We start from the raw sequence: 21,575 nt of genomic DNA, 5'->3' as shown, positions 1-21,575 counted from the left end.
CTCTCTCTCTCTCTCTCTCTCTCTCTCTCTCTCTCTCTCTCTCTCTCTCTCTCTCTCTCTCTCTCCTTATCTCCCCATCTCTGACACTCCACGTTATCAAAAGTGCTCTTTGTGCTGTCATGCCGTGCAGGGGACGGGACAACGACTGACGTCATGCACAAGGCAATCACGACCCTGTTTCCAGGACAAGATGACGTGACAGATGACGCCCTCGTCGCTTACGTCGTTCTTAACCACGACAATGTTGTTCAGAGGCAAGTCACAACGGTTTACTCTTTGCCAGGCTGAGTTATCTGACCTTGTCTTATCGTCAACCGCGTCCCGTTACTTGTATCATAATGTGAACTTTACATACAGTCAGTCCCAGCAGTGTTGACAATTGTTCGGCTCCAAACAAGTTGCATTTGTTCTTGTCAGACAAAGTCACTGCTAATAATGTATCAATGTAAGAGTTATAAAGTGAAAACATATTCGTCTTTTGAATTGTTTCCTCTGCGAGACGGTAATTAGCCCTTGATTACAAATAAAGGTTGATTTAAAAAACAAATTGTAATTACTGACAACTTTAAATTGAGCAGTTATAAAACGGAACAGTCACAATTGCAGCAACAGGCATCCTTCTCCGTAGGAGAACCCAGTTGGTGTACATCTTTTGTGATATGAAATCGTTACGAGTGTTGCTTTGATGTCTGTGTTTCAGTCCAACCTGCAAGGACCTGGCAAGCAAATTCACACGCTGTCACCGTCAAGACAAAGAGCGGGCCGCGATGGAGTGTGTGGCCATCTTTGGTGATCAAGCCGAGTGCCTGGCCGGGTCAGACACGTCACTGAGGGACTATTATGCTGGCTGTCTGACGTCAGTGTGTGATAACGTCACCTCGGCCCTGGAACCCATGAACAACTACACCAGAGAACATTGCGGTAAGCTACAGTAACTGAAACAACCCAAGTAACTACGTTATTTGTATTCTTATTTTTTTTTTAAATACTGTCGAACATTGCCAAGCGCAAGCCATTGATCAACACAGCAACGATCACTTGATTATGTGATACTTAGTCATGATTGTATTGTTGCTATTCTGATAGACACGTAGAGGAAAACCGTCTCACAGGCCCGATTCCGATCGTTGGGCCTTATTTCTCTGTGCAAAAGACAGTTAAGCTGATGGTAGATTTCCAAATGAACACAGTACCCGCAGATCTACTGCTGATTTACGACGGGCAAGCTACAATCCAGGGCAGAGAACACTGCAGCTCTTCATTTGTTTCAGGAAAGCACGTCCTTACAAATTAACATTACAACTCTCTGATACAAAGACAAAGTGCATAGTGTACCACAGGAACATCCCGATAATTGAGTGGGACAGGATTTAAGCAATTCCCAGGGCTGTGCAGTGACCAGGTCCATGCTGCACTTTTCAGTGAAAGCATGCCGATGTTTCTGCTGTGTGTACGTCTATTTTGCGGCATTATTAGCGTCCGAAATACCTTCTCGATGAGCTGTGATCGCCATATTTGGGTATGAAACAAAGTGACACGTTTCGCTTGAGTATACAAAATGGTTGCAAAGAACGTTTTTGGTATTGACATGAACGGGTTAAGCATTTAATAATAAAATAATAATAATGGTGATTTCTATAGCGCTTTCGAACGCACAAAGCGCTTTACAAAAGCAATAACAACAGCATTGCCAAAATGACGCCATTGACGGAATAGAACACAATCATAAACACTTTACAACAAAACCAAAAACAAAACATAAATGTTACAAAAATCCAGAGGCTCTTACAGGAACGAACTCTCAGTATACACAACAATTATAATGCACACACACACACACACACACACACTCACACTCACACACACACACACACACACACACACACACACACACATGCCCACCCACATGTACACACACACACACACACACACACACACAGTAAACATTGTTCATCCGAAAAGTGCACGTTCACAGAGTCGCGACAACTACATCATCAACATTAACCTTCTAGAATGCTTCTCTAAAGAGGTGAGTCTTGAGATTTGCAATGGAATTTGGCACATATGATATATGCATGCGTCTAAAAATGTTGTATGCCAAGTTTTGCGTTCGTCATTCAACCAGTAGGACGTCATTAACTGGTTAAGTATTTACCTTAAAGCCTACCACTAAATTGGACAGAGAGAATCTATGACGTTGCTATCCGAGGAACATGTTTAGAAGGTATGATCCAAACAAAATGATCAAATGTGATTTTCGCGGATACTGTTTGGCGTGTCTGGCCCAAATTATAGTAGCCATTAAAACTACTCTCATATTACATCGATGCAAAGTCACAGATGCCTGAGCTAATCATAAGAGGCCTTAAAATGGCCCGAGCACGTTATGTGCAGACTCAGAGACGGTATCCATGTTCCACCCCCATGTCACCACTGTGGCACGTACACAGCAGACCTCACACACACACCTGGGTAGCGCGACTATGTTGCTGCTAGCTTTTTACTAGAAGATGTCTAAGCAATGGGGCAATACTGTAATGAAAAAAGACATCGACAAAAAAGTATGAAACGAAAAGAAATGATGTGTGTGTGTTGTTCAGTGCCCTGGCTGGAAAGATCGTGTGACTCTGACGCGGACTGTCCTGACGGCATCAACGCTGAGTGCTTCAAGGGCAAGTGTCTGTGTACTCCCGGCTACTACTACTCCAATGGACAGGCCGTCTGTGTGGACAGTGAGTGTTTGTCGTGGGAGATGTGTTTTGCTGGGTGGAAAGGTGTGGTTTGGCGGATGTGTGTTGTTTGGATTTGTTTATGTTGGCTGGAATATCTTATGCTGTTGGGTAGATGCATGTAGTAGGGTGGACTTCTGTTGTTTTTAATTTTAATGTTTTTGGGTAGATCCGTCGTTCGGTAGAAGAGTATTGTTGAGTAGATGTGTGTTGTTAGGTAGATGTGTGTTGTTAGGTAGATGTGTGTTGTTGGGTAGATGTGTTGTTAGGTAGATGTGTGTTGTTAGGTAGATGTGTGTTGTTAGGTAGATGTGTGTTGTTGGGTAGATGTGTGTTGTTAGGTAGATGTGTGCTGTTAGGTAGATGTGTGTTATTAGGTAGATGTGTGTTGTTAGGTAGATATGTGCTGTTAGGTAGATGTGTGTTATTAGGTAGATGTGTGTTGTTGGGTAGATGTGTGTTGTTAGGTAGATGTGTGCTGTTAGGTAGATGTGTGTTGTTAGGTAGATGTGTGTTGTTAGGTAGATGTGTGCTGTTAGGTAGATGTGTGTTGTTAGGTAGATGTGTGTTGTTAGGTAGATGTGTGTTGTAGGGTAGATGTGTGTTGTTGGGTAGATATGTGTTGTTAGGTAGATGTGTGTTGTTAGGTAGATGTGTGCTGTTAGGTAGATGCGTGTTGTTAGGTAGATGTGTGTTGTTGGGTAGATGTGTGTTGTTGGGTAGATGTGTGTTGTTAGGTAAATGTGTGTTGTTAGGTAGATGTGTGTTGTTAGGTAGATGTGTGTTGTTGGGTAGATGTGTGTTGTTATTGTGTGTGTTGTTGTTGCTGTTGTTGTTGTTGTTGTGTGTGGGTATGTAAGTACGTTGGTGTGTGGGTGTGCGTGTGTAGGTGTGTGTGTGTGTGTGTGTGTGTGTGTGTATGTGTGTGTGTGTGTGTGTATGTGTGCGTGCGTGTGTGTGTGTGTGTTGGTATGTGTGTGTATGTGTGCGTGTGTGTATGTGTGTGTGTGTGTGTGTGTGTGCGTGTGTGTGTGTGTGTGTGTGTGTGTGCGTGCGTGTGTGTGTGTATGTGTGTGTGTATGTGTGTGTGTGTGTATGTGTGTGTGTGCGAGTCATGTCTGCCTGTGCTGACTGCCTTGATGTATCTACATGACGCAGAAGTATCGCTGTGATGTTTTAGATTGCCCTGAATCAGACCAGCAGGCCGAGTTCCTGACCTACCCAGACAGTTTCCTGCGTAGAAACAATTACTTCCGGCGTCTTTACGGGACCACTCTGGTGAACTGCCTGGCCAAGTGTGTAGCAGACACTGGCTGCATCGTCGCAGGGTACAACTTTTTGAACAATCAGTGTACTATGTATTCAGTCTCTCCTTTCTCAGACACCAACAACTTTGGCATCAGTCCTAACGAGTCTCTGTATCAGCAACGGTGCAAATGATGGGTGTCAGTAACGCCTGGAGGGGTCCACGGGAGACCAACACAGCGACTCTTAGCCCCCCCCCCCCCCCCTTCCCTCTCCTTCTTCCTGTTCTCTCCCTTTTGCTTTCGCCGTTTTAGTTGTTAGGCCTGTATGCATCATGTGTCTGATTTGGGTCAAATTGCGCGCGACATTTCTGTAAAAATGTATTTACGTTATATTTGTTTTCTGACTAAAAGCAAGCTCTAATACCGGCCTAAGTGTTAGTTCAAATGCACTTTTGCTCGTCAGAGGTTAATCCTGATTGGTCATTCCAAATATTAAACGTTACTTTGAATACTCAAACACATTACCACAAACAGAAAAGTGGGGTTTTTTTTCAAGAAAAAGGTGCTTATAATCAACTCTTGCATGTTACCTTTGCCTCTGTTGGTCTTGCCGGCCGGGTGAAACACCCTCAAACAAGCAGCAATAAAAGTTATTACATTCCAGTGTGTGTTTTCATTTCCATCAATGTGTGTGTGTGTGTGTGTGTGTGTGTGTGTGTGTGTGTGTGTGTGTGTGTGTGTGTGTGTGAGTGTGTGCGTGTGTGTGTGTGTGTTTTTGTGTGTGTACTTGTGTGTGTGTGTATGTGTGTGAGTGTGTGTGTGTGTGTGTGTGTGTGTGTGTGTGTGTGTGTGTGTGTGTGTGTGTGTGTGTGTGTGTGCGCGAGAGGGACAGAGACCAGCTAGCACAAACGGATAATCTGTGGGAAGGAGCGTTAAGCTGACGCCTAGTCTTACAATCTCTGTCTGTGTAACCAACCAAGTGTACATAAAGACAACCACAAAATAACAGTTTCAAACAAACACGAACAAAAGTCATTAGTAACAATACAAATTCTGCACAATTACCGATCTGGATATCTGCAAACAAAAAAACCTTTAAGATCACATGTCAGTACAAAGAAAGAAAACATCCAACTAAACAAACAAGCAGACGAGTACACACACACTGAAACACACACACACACACTGAAACACACACACACACACACACACACACACACACACACATATACACACACACACATACACACACACACACTTAAACACACACACACACACACACAAACACACTTAAACACACACACTTAAACACACACACACATACACACACATTGTGACACACACACACACACACACACACACACACACACACACACACACACACACACACACACACACACACAGTTGCTCCGGTGTCAGAATAATGTGACTGGGTGAGACATGAAGCCTGTGCTGCGACTTTTGTTCCAAAATGACATCAAAACAAAATGGCGGCATGCAAGGGGAGTGAATTAGTGGCAAGCGATAAATGGTATGAGTAACTAGAAACATCTCGTATCGCTTATGTACGGTAAAAAAGCCGTCAATTCTATTTTGAATTTCAGGCTTAGGTAAGCCTTTTTTTTCAACAGTTGAGTAACTTAAAATACAATGGACACTAACATAACAAAATTAAAACCGAATAGAGAACAAACAGTGAAAACACATCGCCCACTCGCCAACTGCATATGAACTCAACGTTTCTATTCAAGAAAGCACATCAAGCGTGTTCTGTCTACTACAACCAGAGGTAATTAGTGATACATGTCCTCTGTTTTACCCTTGCATCTATTCATATTCTTTGTTCGAATGTTTTCCAATTTCTGCGTGCACGTGTCATGGAAGGGACACTCACATGCCTGGTAGAACGTGCTTCGAAGAGAATGTTAGTATACAGTCAACATCATAACAGCCTAGCCATGTGACAAGTTCTGTAAGATCCAGCTGTTACATAGATATCGCTCAAAGCAGGCAGGGGAAACGGGAGGAGGGAGGGGTGGGGGGTGGGGGTTGGGTCTTTAAGCCTGGATGTTGAGTGGTACAACTTTAGTCCCTGAAAACAAAGATTGTTTGCATCAAACAAATCTTCCAAACAAATCAAACATTAATCTGCTGTCATCCAGTTATATTCTCTTCAACTTTCAAATCGAAACTGAGAATCCATGGATTGTCTGAGGAAATCAAAATTTCACTGTTGGACAGTCCAGGTAAATTTAGTTATGCGGTCAGTGTCCCCAGTACAAATTTTACTGTTGCACAGTCCGGGTAAATTTAGTTATGCGGCCAGTGTCCCCAGTACAAATTTTACTGTTGCACAGTCCGGGTAAATTTAGTTATGCGGCCAGTGTCCCCAGTACAAATTTTACTGTTGCACAGTCCAGGTAAATTTAGTTATGCGGTCAGTGTCCCGAGTACAAATGTCACTGTTGGACAGTCCAGGTAAATTTAGTTATGCGGCCAGTGTCCCAAGTACAAATTTCACTGTTGGACAGTCCAGGTAAATTTAGTTATGCGGCCAGTGTCCCGAGTACACATTTCACTGTTGGACAGTCAAGGTAAATTTAGTTATGCGGCCAGTGTCCCGAGTACACATTTCACTGTTGGACAGTCAAGGTAAATTGAGTTATGCGGCCAGTGTCCCGAGTACAAATTTCACTGTTGGACAGTCCAGGTCAATTGAGTTATGCGGCCAGTGTCCCGAGTACAAATTTCACTGTTGGACAGTCCAGGTAAATTTAGTTATGCGGCCAGTGTCCCCTTGGGACTGTCCAACAGTGAAATTTCACTGTTGGACAGTTATGCGGCCAGTGTCCCCAGTACAAATTTCACTGTTGGACAGTCCAGGTAAATTTAGTTATGCGGCCAGTGTCCCAAGTACAAATTTCACTGTTGGACAGTCCAGGTAAATTTAGTTATGCGGCCAGTGTCCCGAGTACACATTTCACTGTTGGACAGTCCAGGTAAATTTAGTTATGCGGCCAGTGTCCCAAGTACAAATTTCACTGTTGCACAGTCAAGGTAAATTCAGTTATGCGGCCAGTGTCCCGAGTACAAATTTCACTGTTGGACAGTCAAGGTAAATTTAGTTATGCGGCCAGTGTCCCAAGTACAAATTTCACTGTTGGACAGTCCAGGTAAATTTAGTTATGCGGCCAGTGTCCCGAGTACACATTTCACTGTTGGACAGTCAAGGTAAATTTAGTTATGCGGCCTGTGTCCCGAGTACAAATTTCACTGTTGGACAGTCCAGGTAAATTTAGTTTTGCGGTCAGTGTCCCAAGTACAAATTTCCCTGTTTGACAGTCAAGGTAAATTTAGTTATGCGGCCAGTGTCCCAAGTACAAATTTCACTGTTGCACAGTCCAGGTAAATTGAGTTATGCGGCCAGTGTCCCCAGTACATATTTCACTGTTGGACAGTCCAGGTAAATTTAGTTATGCGGCCAGTGTCCCAAGTACAAATTTCACTGTTGGACAGTCAAGGTAAATTTAGTTATGCGGCCAGTGTCACGAGTACAAATTTCAGTTTTAAGCCAGTGTTTTTGGAGCTACGAAACCGAACAATGAGAAATCGTCTTCCCCGAATCGGCGAACTGCAGCTCGGTGAGAACTGTATCTATGCCACAATCCTTCACGCGATCTGACCTAATCTTGACCCCTAACCTGGTCTACATACCACACACGACACAAACCAGTCACCTGTTTTTACCCCCCCCCCCCTCCCTTTCCCCCCAAAAAAACAAACAAACATTTTCTTTGGGGATACACACTTTACCTGCATACGTGCCGACTTAATGTTGATCCTTGCTTTAATACTTTGAAGCTGTTGCTTCGATAATAACCAGGTAAAATTAGTATTTCGGTGGTCAGTCAAATGTTAAAGTTAAGAATAAGAATAAGAATAAGAATACTTTATTATCTCATAGAGAAATTCAGGGGTGGTACATAACAATAATACAAACAAGACATTGATTTTACATAAAACATATAGCACTATATAACAGGGACATCTTTAAAGCACTGCGCTTACATAGTCTCGCACACCTACGCGTATAACGAACTATGGCTAAACATCATTGCAAAATATCATAACATACAATATATCGCAGGAAATATACGGTTATATCCCATGACCTCCCTTCTTTGTCTCTGTTACTTCAGTATGGGTATATATGTTGTATTTTTATAGCTCAATAAATACATCATGGACTCAAAAAAATATATGATAGTGCAGATTCCGATTTGGGCGAAGAACTACTTTGCTCCCGACCTTTGACCTCGCGCCGAACAATGTGACACATTTGTATGAAGTTCCAAAATCGTATTGCACGGCTCAGAAAACCATATCAGTTGCACGCAAAAATGAATCTCAGAACTGATCTGATGTATGAGATGCAATAAGCAAACGTTTCTTTCATTATGAAAGCAATGCAGGTGGGAAAAAACGAACATTCAACTTACAAGATAACCAGATGCTAGCGAACCAAAACAAAAACACGAGTACCCTCCCCTTGCTTCGTTAGCAGACGACTTTTGAGAATCTGTCAGACCGTCCTTACCTGGCACGGTTGGGCTTCGCTATCATCAGCTGTTTCACGTGTTTTGCGAGCAAGTCTACTCTTTTGCCTGGCTCTGCAGTAAGTCCACATTGGCGATGAAGGTATCTAAGAACTTAACATGTGTGTATTTTTCCGTAATCCAGTCATATTCTTTCAAAATGCAATCAAGCGGCGGTGACAGACTTGGGTCCTGTTTTCCTCGCACCCATACCAGTTTAGGTTCATGCAAACACACTCGCAAAACATGTAGATACATTTCAAATAGGGAGCAAATGGTTAAATCTACATATGTGTTCCCTAAAATTTGCTTCTCTGTCAATAAGACTAATTGTATAATAATGCGTTCGAAAAAAACAACGTGGAATCGATTCTGAATCGAGTCGAGTAAGCCAAATGGGGGCCAAACCGGTTTCCCCGTTCCGCCGACCTGAAACGCAAAAGAATTGTGCGCTTCAACTAAATGGATTTCTATACGACTTCATTACTTTCTTGCAACTTATGAACCTTTACTTAAAGCTTTTAAACGGTCTGAAAGTAGTGTTACCGCGTACTTATAGATGCACTCATTCGTTTTATTTTTTCAGCGACGGTCACTTAGTTTAAGGTTGCAAAAAGGCCAAGTCTCGCTGAAAACACTGTTTCACACTCCACAGATCGCAACAGTGCCGCTAGTAGTCTACACTTTGTGTTTGATGGTAGAATGGGATATACAGATTACAACACTCGTGGTTTTTTATATGGCTTGTATTTCAGTCAAGACCCAGCGGGAATATCAATCGAGAGCCACTCGCCAAAGGCTCGTGTCTTCCGATGATATTCATCCGCTGGGTCTTGACTGAAATACAAGCCATATAAAAAACCACTCGTGTTGTAACCTATACGTACATAAAACCAATACATACATGTACATTACTTCTGATTGCACTGGCAGAAGAGGGGCTGAGTCGGGTATGTGGATGTGTTTACATGTTGCTAAGGGTGATGGATTTGGGGATGAAGCTGTTTTGCAGCCTGAGTGTCCTAGCTTTGTGCGTGCGAAGTCTACGGCCAGAGGGAAGGAGTTCATAGAGGTGGGCTAGGACATGGGACCTATCTGAAGCTATCCGCCTACTCTTTCTCACCACACGCTTTTCATACAGGGACTCCACACTTGCTTGCTGCCTGCCAATCACCTTGCTACTGACATTCACCATTCGCACTAATACATTCCTGTTCTTCACACTCAGACCTCCATACCAGGACACAAAACCAAAAGTGATGACAGACTCGATGAAAGAGCGGCAGAAAGTTTGAAGGATAGAAGAGTTCACATTCAACTTCCTAAGTTTCTGAAGGCAGTAGATGCGTGACTGACATTTTTGTGTATGAGGGTGGTGTTTGCATTGAAGGACAGCTTGTCATCGATAACTGTGCCAAGATACTTATATTCAGTCACACGCTCAACAGTCACACCATCAATCATCAGGTCAGTTTCTATCACACACACACACACACACACACACATACGGACGAGGAGCACCTTAGGTACCGGTCATACGCAGACGGATCTGTGTGACTTCTGTACGTACGAAATCCACATTAGGTACCGTTTGGCTATACACAGTGTGTAACCCGTACGGACGAAGGCGTTAAGTACCTGTTTCCTATACACACTGATGGTTGTGTATAGTGTCAGTAAAGTGTGAATAGGTGAGGATGGAACTTTAACCGTCGATCACTTTACATGTATAACCTCAATTAATATGTTGCATGTTTTGCTTTTGATTTGTATGTTCCTTACTTTGTCATTTTGTTGTTTATGTTTATTTGCTTGTTTGCTTACTTGTCGATTGTTTGCTGGTTCGTTCGTTTACTTTGTTTATTTGTCATGTTGCTTTACTTGTTTATCATTTATTAGACATTTGTATTAGAAGTAAGGACCGGTTGTAAGAAAAGGCGTCACCTTAAACCTCTATCCTTGAAAAATAAAGTTCCATCATCATCATTATCATCTCTCTCTCTCTCTCTCTCTCTCTCTCTCTCTCTCTCTCTCTCTCTCTCTCTCTCTCTCTCTCTCTCTCTCTCTCTCTCTCTTTTTACATTTAGTCAAGTTTTGTCTGTGCCGGTGTGCGTGCGCGTGTGTAGAGCGATTCAGAGTAAACTACTGGACCGATCTTTATGAAATTTGACATGAGAGTTCCTGGGTATGATATCCCCGGATTTTTTTTTCTTTTTTTCGATAAATGTCTTTGATGACGTCATATCCGGCTTTTTGTAAAAGTTGAAGCGGCACTGTCACACCCTCATTTTTGAATCAAATTGATTGAAATTTTGGCCAAGCAATCTTCGACAAAGGTCGGACTTCGGTTTTGTATTTAAGCTTGGTGGCTTAAAAATGTATTAATGACTTTGGTCATTACAAATCTGAAAATTGTAAATAATTGTTTTTTTATAAAACGATCCAAATTTACGTTCATCTTATTCTTCATTATTTTCTGATTCCAAAAACATATAAATATGTTATATTCGGATTAAAAACAAGCTCTCAAAATTAAAAATATAAAAAATTCTGATCAAAATCAAATTTCCGAAATCGATTAAAAAACAATTTCATCTTATTCCTTGTCGGTTCCTGATTCCAAAAACATATAGATATGATATGTTTGGATTAAAAACACGCTCAGAAAGTTAAAACGAAGAGAGGTACAGAAAAGCGTGCTATGCAGCACAGCGAAACCATCACCGCGCTAAACAGTCTCGTCAGTTTCACTGGGTTTTGCGCGAGCGGCGGACTACGGTCACTGTGAAAAAATGCAGTGCGTTCAGTTTCATTCTGTGAGTTCCACAGCTTGACTAAAATGTAGTAATTTCGCCTTACGCAACTTGTTTTTTTGGGGTTTTTTTTAAATTGGAGAAAACCGGTTTCTTTTTTTGTTGGTTTTTTTTGTGTGGTTTGCATGGTTGTTTATACAAAAAGCAATTGAGGAGCCATAGATGGTTACTTTTTTTTCTCCTTTTTTTTCTTTTTTTGTTTTTCTTATTCTCGTCCATCCGCTCCCTCCCACCCCCCTCATAATATTCACAAACGTCATATATCACTTCACCTCATCTCGACTTATACATTACTCACAATCTTCTAATGTACATTTTATTTTCCAATAATGATACTATTCAAATCGTATCTATCACCATACTAATATTTACTAATACACATTTTTGCAATCAAAATAATGTGATTAAGTACCTTATTATTTTGGCATATATTACTAGGTTGATAACCAAACAAGACATCGTGTTCTGAGAGGTGCACATTTGATCCTGTATTTCTAAAAATATAATGGACAACATTTTCCCAAAAGCTCGTCAACTTCTCACATTGACAAAAAAAGTGTTCAACATAATCAATGTGTTTACAAAATGTACTTAATTTTGTTTCTCTAATTTTCATTTTATTTAATAATATATTCGTGGGATAAATATTATGTAATATTTTTCATTGTAACAATCGCAATCTTTCTTCTTTTGTACATTTGCTTGCTAACAGCCAATGACTGTGATCTAGTTTAACCTGATATTTATGTAACCAAAATGTAGCAGCGCAAGGCTCGCTCGCTTTAGACTGGACTATCAGCATGCGAATCTTTCTCGCGGAGGGGTTAATGATCACAGGGTTCCGTGTGTCAAGGTCATTATTGTGTTCGCCTGCTCGCGGGCTGGCTGTGTTTTTGCGAAGTGCAAGCGCTCGCACAGCAGTCTTCACTGCGCGGTACTAAAAAAATCTAGAGGGACTGTATCCTTTCTTTGTGCACAGCTGGTTAAAAGGAATCATATCTCCGTTAACCCAAATATCTTTCACCATATCTAAATGCGCTTCTATCCATTTTTTTAAATATAAGCTTTTATTTTTATAAACCACTTTTATATTGTTCCACAAACATTGATCGCCAAAGCGATCTTCTCTCTCATAAATCAATGCTTTATTATGGATTCATTTTAAGAGAACTTCTGTCTAAAAGTTTGATCGAATGCATTCAATACCTTGGTTTTAGTAGTGTTGTGGCTTTAAAACAAAGTAAATTTCTTCCCAATACCTGATAAAGACTTAACGGAATCGTTGTCCACGGTTCATGTTTTTGTTGTTGAAGTTTTGCTGCCCATGTCAGTAAAAAAGAAGTCTGCATATCGTGGACGTTTATCATGTTAATACCACCTTCTTCCACCACATTACACAATACATTTCGTTTAACTTTTTCAAAGGCTTTTGTATTTGAATACTTCCTTTTCCAGAGAAACCTGAACAAAATAGTATTCAACTTATCGAGAACTTTAACAGGGGCAAGAAGCGCCTGCATAACGTAAACAAATTGTGAAACTAAGAAGGACTTAATAATACATAATTTGCCGCTTATACTTAAATTTCTTCTTGACCATCTGCAAATGATTTGTTCAACTTTTTCAAGTCTTTTTGGACCAATTTTCCACAATTTCAGAGGCCGGGATGTCATTTTTAAAACTGACTAATTCCCATGATTTTAACCTGGGTATTCCATTTAATATCGCAATATTTCTCTTGACAGTTTTTACGCGATCCCTACCACATTGCTTCCGTTTCACTTTTATTTAATTTTAAGCGAGATATATTGGAAAAATCATCAATAATTTTCAAAACCGTTTCCATGTCGTTTTTATCTTGAAGTAAAACAGTTATGTCATCGGCGTACATAGCCAGTTTCAAGATACGCGATGTTTGTTCTGCAAAACCTACATCTGGTAAGGCAAATCCTTTAATATTGGGGTGACTTCGGATTTGTATTGCTAATAATTCTACACTTATTTCTTCCGAAATCCAACCCATATAATTTATGCAGCTCGTCGTGTTTGTCATTAAACCAATATGTAATGCTATTTGAGACCGTGGAAGAGCCAGGTTGGTTATTGCCCTTTTAACTTCTCTTAAAACTTTAATCCATTTAACAAATTTTTCGCCAAAACCAAATTTTTTAAAGGACCAGACCACATAGTCTTTTGAGATGGAATCGTAGGCTCGGGCGTAGTCAAGGGCAAGTAATATACCTGCTTGATTTCTTTCATTAGCGTAATTAATGACATCATCAATTAATCTAATCAAGTTACTTGCCTTTCTTCCCTTAATACATCCTGTCTGATCTTCTGACACGAGGTCAGAAATAACACCAGATACGCGCTGCGATAAACATGTTGCCAGCATTTTATAATCTGTATTGGTTACAGATCTATAGGGTTTCCAATTCTTAAGGCTATCTCTCGGCAAATCTTTATCCTTATGGATCAACGTGATAACTGCTCTTTTCTGAGTATCTGACAATTCACCGACTCTAAATGCACTTTGAAGGGAATTAACCACCATCATTTTTACTTTAGGCCAACATTTTTTCATGAAACTTGTAGTCAATCCGTCTAAACCTGGTGACGAACCATTTTTTAATAAAGACAGCGCCCTGCCGATTTCTAACACGGTAAAATCAGTTTCCAAACCATATTTTCGTTCGTCATTTAACTGAGGAATATTTAAATTAAGAACTTTACTTTCAGCATCCTCCTCAACAAAATTCCCATTTTTATCAAACACGTTATTGTAAAATCTCACTTGCTCCTGTAAAATTCCTTTTTGCGTCGTTATTGAGAGCCATTTTCATCTATTAATCTGTCCATAAATTTTCAATCAGCTTTCACTTTTTCCATATTTAAAAAATATAATATCACTTCACATGCACAATTCTATATAACATATTACAACCAAACACAATAGCAAATAAGCAAAAAAACTCAGAACATGGTTTGAAAGGGTAGCTTTATTGGTCTTTTTTTCGAACGAATGTAAGGATCACTATATCCCGCCAAACCGCAACACGGTGGCCTAGTGGTAAGGCGTCCGCCCAGTGAGCGGGAGGTCGTGGGTTCGAACCCCGGCCGGGTCATACCTAAGACTTTAAAATTGGCAATCTAGTGGCTGCTCCGCCTGGCGTCTGGCATTATGGGGTTGGTGCTAGGACTGGTTGGTCCGGTGTCAGAATAATGTGACTGGGTGAGACATGAAGCCTGTGCTGCGACTTCTGTCTTGTGTGTGGCGCACGTTAAATGTCAAAGCAGCACCGCCCTGATATGGCCCTTCGTGGTCGGCTGGGCGTTAAGCAAACAAACAAACAAACAAACAAAATATATCTCGCCAACTAGAGTTATTACGGCTTGTTGATTTTGCCAATACAAAAGTCATTTTTTCTCACTTCATTGGTGCAAACAGTGTAATATTGTGTTGTAAATTCTATTGTTATGCGATTGTTGTTCTATTTGTAAGCATAAGAGAGAGAGAGAGAGAGAGAGAGAGAGAGAGAGAGAGAGAGAGAGAGAGAGAGAGAGAGAGAGAGAGAGAGAGAGAGAGAGAGAGATTTTTCACTCCATCAAAGTATCTCCTTTTGAATGCTAAATATAAGTCAGGGAATACGTCTAAAAATGGCCTCCAAATTCCAGGAAATATGTATATTACCTGGATATTTTAGGGAATATATATATATTCATTGAGTGAAACAGGGAATACGTATAAATCAAATCTCTTATATTATTAAAAGCTGCATCAAAAGGTGTGCAACATTGATATCGGGACTACACAAAATAGAATGTTTATATAATGGGTGGTGGTGGATAATGCTGTCTGGATTAAAATATAAAAAGAGGTAAACAGGTGGCGAACTGTTCAGTTTCACTGACGGTTTAGTCTTCAGTGACAATGCAAATAACAAATCAGAGGTGATTCTTGCTAAACATCAAGCTTTTATTTATTCGTATGAATTTAGCAATGAAAAACGGATTGACAATTAAGGGTAAAGAGAGAGGGGGGGAGAAAGAAGGAGGGGGAGAGAGAGGGAGGGGGGAGAGAGGGAGGGGGGGGAGAGAGGAACGGGGGAAGAGAGGCAGGGCGAGAGAGAGGGATGCGTGGGGCTGGCGGTGGGGGTTGGGGGGGGGGGGGGCGTGGAGAGGAGCAGCTAGTCGTAGAGCGGTTCGACTCGCGCAGTGGCTATACATTACACGGTTCGCGTGCCATCAATTAGCACGTCGTCAAGCAGGTAACCCGCTGAGAAACCTACTGGAGAGCTAGAGAGACAGCTGGACGCATTCCTTGTTTATGGTCAGCAGATTAATGTACTGCCACACTGAGATTGAAGTCGCAGAGGGTTACATCGGACTGGGTGGCCGAGTGGTAACGCAGTTGCGCTCGGAAGCGAGAGGTTGCGAGTTCGACCCTGGGTCAGGGCGTTAGCAATTTTCTCCACCCTTTCCTAACCTAGGTGGTGGGTTCAAGTGCTAGTCTTTCGGATGAGACGAAAAACCGAGGTCCCTTCGTGTACACTACATTGGGGTGTGCACGTTAAAGATCCCACGATTGACAAAAGGGTCTTTCCTGGCAAAATTGTATAGGCATAGATAAAAATGTCCACCAAAATACCCGTGTGACTTGGAATAATAGGCCGTGAAAAGTAGGATATGCGCCGAAATGGCTGCGATCTGCTGGCCGATGTGAATGCGTGATGTATTGTGTAATAAAAATTCCATCTCACACAGCATAAATAAATCCCTGCGCCTTGAATATGTGCGCGATATAAATTGCATAAAATAAAAATAAAATAAATAAATCCCTGCGCTTAGAACTGTACCCACGGAATACGCGCGATATAAGCCTCATATTGATTGATTGATTGACATCCTCATATAGTCACAGTATACTGACACCAGTCCTAGCATGATAGAGCGGCTGTCACTATAGGTGTCTCTCTTTGTGTGTCTGTATCATATTACTTGTGATTAAAACAAAAAATGCCTGATAGGAAACAAATAGAAAAAAATGTTATGACAGAGATTCCCCTAATATTTCCGAATGTCATTTCTACAATGACGCTTTGAATAACGTCTTGATAAAAGTTGGTTGACGTGAAATGTGGCTTGAAAAAAAAGAGCATTAAAACCTTTAACGTAATGCAACAAGCAGAGAATGCAGAGAATATGGAATATTAGCTGTCATAGGGGCACGATACCAGTTAATCACGTTTAACCGAATGTTTGGAGATTCGAGAGTGGAGGGTGTCATTATTGAAGAGAGAGAGAGATGGAGAGAGAGGAGAGTTGGGAAAAGAGAGAGTGTGTGTAAGAAGGTGAGAGACAGAGGGCGATGGGGAGAGGTTGAGTGATCATATGAGGGGTGTTGTCAATATTAGAAAGATAGAGGGGGAGAGAAGGAGAGAGAGATGGGAGGGTGAAGAAAGAGAGAGAGTGTGTAAGATGCCTCCATAAGAGATGTAGCCTAGAATAAAAGCAATGTCCCTCGATGCATGTATTATTTCTCTTAACGAGTATAAAATAAGTTATGTAAGTCATTTTTCGTAGGCCTAATATGAAAACAATAATGTTGAAGTCTGAATCCAGTATCATTATTTTGAACTGTTTCGGTCTATACATGTAGTCTGCTTAAAGCAGAACGCTTCCGTGTAGCATAAATATATATCTTTCATGTTCTCTTGGGACGGGCCAGGGAATGTGTTACAAACTAACGCTTGCTTATTAGCAAGCCCAGTCAGTTCTGTACGCGAGTAGTGAAACATGATAGCGGTCAGTGGATCAGTTACCAACATTCCTACTGACATCTGGTAGTGATTTAGTCTTGATGGTGATCGGTGCTTTCCTTCGTTAGCCACTGGACTTGTCAGTTACATTTTGACGATTATCTGAGCGACCCCTTTTACAGAAAATTCAAATAGCAACCGAACCCATTCATGGAAGATCATATAGGATGTACATTAGGTCCCTAATCACGAAGACGGTCACCTAGAAACTCGCTCAAATATGTGATTTTTCTTGATACATTGTTAACTAATCTAAAAGATTGGAGTTTTCCTAACAATACACACACACACAACGTATTCGTTTTGATAACAAAAATAATGATATGGCATGTATCAATAGCCGGCATGTGATAAAGGGGTAACAAAATAATAATTAACAAGTGACCATAAGGATCCTAATACTTTCCGTTTATCATCTCGTGCTGTGGTTGTTGTTTTATTATTTAAAGTCTTCTTCATCGAAATGATAAGACATCTCGGGCTGATTGGCCCTGATATGGCTCAAAAGAGTCGGCTGGACCGAAAGCAAATATCAAGTAAAGTATCTGGGGCTGATAGAACATATAGACCCTAACGGGTGTAAAGTGAGCATATATTAAAACCCTTCCTGGCCGGATAATATGGTACCTAGGGTCACCAAAGTTCAGAGCTTCTCGGCATCGACTCCGATGAGCATGCTTCCGAATAGTGGTGTCACCAGTTTTATCAGTTTTGGAGAAAAGTGGGTGCAAACGAAAACATTTAAACCATGCCTGACGGGATAATGTTGGCACTAGGATCATCAAACTACAGAGCAAATCAATATCAATCACCACAAACTGGGGCCTTAATTTCGGAGAAAATAACTGTGTCCTTACTGGAGACAATTGAGTTTGTTTGTTTGTTTGCTTAACGCCCAGCCGACCACGAAGGGCCATATCAGGGCGGTGCTGCTTTGACATAGAACGTGCGCCACACACAAGACAGAAGTCGCAGCACAGGCTTCATGTCTCACCCAGTCACATTATTCTGACACCGGACCAACCAGTCCTAGCACTAACCCCATAATGCCAGACGCCAGGCGGAGCAGCCACTAGATTGCCAATTTTAAAGTCTTAGGTATGACCCGGCCGGGGTTTGAACCCACGACCTCCCGATCACGGGGCGGACGCCTTACCACTAGGCCAACCGTGCCGGTTAGACAATTGAGTACATGTATACGAAATAGCATTTCCTGACGGGATAATTTTGAGTGACACCAGGGTCATCGATCCGCAGGACATAATTATGAGCGTTTATTCCCATGGACCTCGAGCTCATAGCCAAAATGAGTTTCAATAGCTTTACCTATTTGGGAGAAATGAGTACATATATATGTTAGTCATATTGAGAACAGACACAAGTCAAACGGGATAATTGCACTATGATCAACAAACTACTTTGTTTGAATGCAAATGTGTTGTTTGTCCCCCAGAGGGTGGACGTTTGCGTTTGTTCCGGTCAGTCTATATGTCACACAAGTCACTAAAATATCACTCACGCGAACTGTCAGGAAGCAAAATAGATAAGTTGGTAAATTGCTCTCCTAACGTGACAAAACGAAAGTGTCTGAGGCAGGAGATCGAATCCCATTGGCGTCGTTAATTTTAAAAAAAAAGCTCACTGGGTGACGCAGGGGTTTGTCGGACCTGTTCTTCTTAGGGGTTGGGGAGGGGGGAGGTGTTGCGTTGTTGTTGTTGTTTTTTGGGGGAGAAGAACATTGCAGTTATGATAAAAAAAAATTCTGTCAATATTTGTCCCGCGCTAATCTGTGTGAAATCGCTTACCGTTGCCAATCATAATTCATATATTAATACAGGTACTGGTAGCCTCAGTCACACGAAATTGCTAATTTCTGTGGTACTGGGCAACTTTCACGTTATTCCTTTTGCATGGGCATAGTGGAGGCCACCTCAATCAGGACTGGCTGGGACTAATGTGTTTATTTTTTTTTAATTAAGTGGGTTTATTTGAACATTAAATATTTTTACCTACCGCCGGATGCCCTTAGGCACCCCTGAAGCTCGACATGCAGCCGTCCGGGATAAAACTGCCCGAGAATACAATAAACACTTTAGACAACACAGTATCATGTCAAATCAAGTTCACTCTCAAACCTATCAAGTTATTATTGTTGTTACTTATTGGAATGGCAAACGGAACATCCATTGCCTATGGATTTTGTAATGTCATAGCTGTATTTCTCCCTGAAACTTTTGCAAATTATTAGTAGGCCAGTTGGTTAGGACACTCTTGCTTCATCACGTTCTAATCACGCACGTTCGAATCCACGCGGTGTCACTTTTTTTTTCTCCCTTTCCCCTACGCTACATTACTTTTCAGGGAATGTGTGCTGTTCATTGTTATTTTATTTTACTGATACGTTTTTTATAATTTAATTCGTCATCCAGCGGGGACGTTTGCGATTGTTCCATTCCGTAAGTATGTATGTATGTCACAATATAGGAACTGCGATAAATCCTGAACGGCTAAGTATTTTTCAACCAAACTTTGTAGGTAGATGTAGACACACGATAGCCTATTGCGTGCAACATTTATATTGGATAGGTCAAAGGTCAAGGTCATTACGGGGCCCGATGGTCAAAATACATAATCAGCCATGTCTCCCAAAGTTCTGGGAATATTTCAATGAAACTTTTTTCATTACATACTCTGAGGACGGGTCTACAAAATAGCAGTTAAAAATTACATAATCACAGCAAAAATGTTTTTCTCAGAAAATCGAGTTGAATTTTTTCTTCTTTTTTCCCCCTTAAGTTGAAGGGACTAATGTGCTGCGTCTTCATGTTTAATTTCATTTAAAAAAAATGGTTGGCTGGTTCCAAAGTTATAAGGGTTTTAACCATCATATTTGTGGTAATCATATGACTGATAGTTATAAGGCTTCGCTGATCAGGGGAGCTAATCTACTCCACTGAATCACCATCGCTTTGAAGCTATGAATACAATAATAAATCAGTCATGATTCAGACAAGATAAGTCGACCATTGCAACAATAATAGCAATTGATAATGGTATGGATTCGCATAGACACTTTAATATCCACACCATCAGTGATTAATGAAAATCATAAAACATTTGTTACATCCCGTGAGGAGCACGAGTATTGCTAGTGATAATAATAATAAACATTTAGAATCCGAATACTTCCTAATGCAAGGAGCCCTAGTCGTTTACATAAACCGAAGATGGGGAGGTAGAACTTTTCTCTCCCTTCTTCAATGCTAGCGTTCTTGGCCAGGGCACGGTAACTTGATACCAACACGAAAAGGAACGCTGAAACCATGGTCCTGTGGCGCCGCTAACCCGTAACCGGTGGTCAGCATCTGAGTTACAGTGCTAGCTCGGCGAAGCCACGGCGAAAGGGCTACGGCTGTAACCCGATAACGGCACCGGCTGATAACAAGTTCACGCTGATATCAATGGCCTTGCTGCATCGCCAACTACCCTTCTGAGGCTCGGGCACCCCGCTGCACCAGCCTCTCCTTTCACCTCTACTTCTGGTGGCCCAATCGGAGGTTCCTCTGCTAGCCACCGATGCTCTGGTTGCTTCAACTTTACGTGATATTTGACATCCTTGACCTCTGATAACATCTAGCCTTGTGTAGAGCACTTGATCACAAAATCAGGACTATTATAATTAAGACAAGTACTATACACTTATAACTTTTTTCATATTTTTTTCTTGCTGTTTATTTTTAGTATTATCATAAAACCATTAATATTACAATTAAGTTCTCATGACCCACAATCTTGACAATAACTGAAATAATGACATCAGTGACTATGCCTTGAAGCTCTTGGACAACATTCAAGTGTGTGATATTTATACTGATATTACTGACTTGAAAAATAACTGTGAAGTAAAATGCTTATACTGTCTTAATATACTGTTTAAAACGTTCGCCAGAGACGTTTCTCTTTAATTTTGGTAGCACTTATTTGAGCCTCGTGCTTTTGTGTTTCTTCATCTTGCCCTTTCTATTGTAATTCGGACTGTTGGATAAATATGTATTTAAACCAAAAGAAGGCGTACTTCTCTTTTTAACTGTCAATAGTTCGATGAAACAACGCATCAGTTCAGGCGCAGTCAAGTCCAGACAAGCCCCTGTCAGTCACTCCAGTACACGCGTTCGGAATGCACGACAAGCTTGATACGGTTAGTTAAAACACTTCCCCTCCGCCTTTGGTAACTTGACACTGATAGCGCGGCGGGGAGGTAGCTCAGTTGGTAGCGCGCTGGCTTTGTAGCCAGTCGGTCGCTATCAGCGTGGGTTCGATCCCCACGTTCGGCGAGAGATTTATTTCTCGGAGTCAACTTTGTGCAGACTCT

At 41.3% G+C, this 21,575-nt stretch overlaps 2 protein-coding genes across 2 annotated transcripts in view; one reads left to right on the top strand and one right to left on the bottom strand.

The window, feature by feature from the left end:
* LOC138951199 (uncharacterized) overlaps positions 1-4,639 on the top strand; it is a 155,182-nt gene extending 150,543 nt beyond the window's left edge. Inside the window, exons 4-7 of the mRNA XM_070322852.1 lie at positions 131-254; positions 701-921; positions 2,601-2,732; positions 3,910-4,639. Coding sequence (XP_070178953.1) covers positions 131-254; positions 701-921; positions 2,601-2,732; positions 3,910-4,169 — 737 coding nt within the window. The 3' untranslated portion in view covers positions 4,170-4,639. The remainder of the gene's footprint in view (positions 1-130; positions 255-700; positions 922-2,600; positions 2,733-3,909) is intronic.
* The window catches only part of LOC138951202 (uncharacterized), a 70,553-nt gene that overhangs the window by 47,933 nt on the left and 1,045 nt on the right, over positions 1-21,575 (bottom strand). The gene's annotated exons all lie outside the window — the stretch shown is intronic.

The sequence above is a fragment of the Littorina saxatilis genome, linkage group LG16, assembly GCF_037325665.1.
Source record: "Littorina saxatilis isolate snail1 linkage group LG16, US_GU_Lsax_2.0, whole genome shotgun sequence".
Taxonomy (NCBI): domain Eukaryota; kingdom Metazoa; phylum Mollusca; class Gastropoda; order Littorinimorpha; family Littorinidae; genus Littorina; species Littorina saxatilis.
Note: the sequence above shows the minus strand (reverse complement) of the source record. Positions and strands in the feature narration are given on the sequence as shown.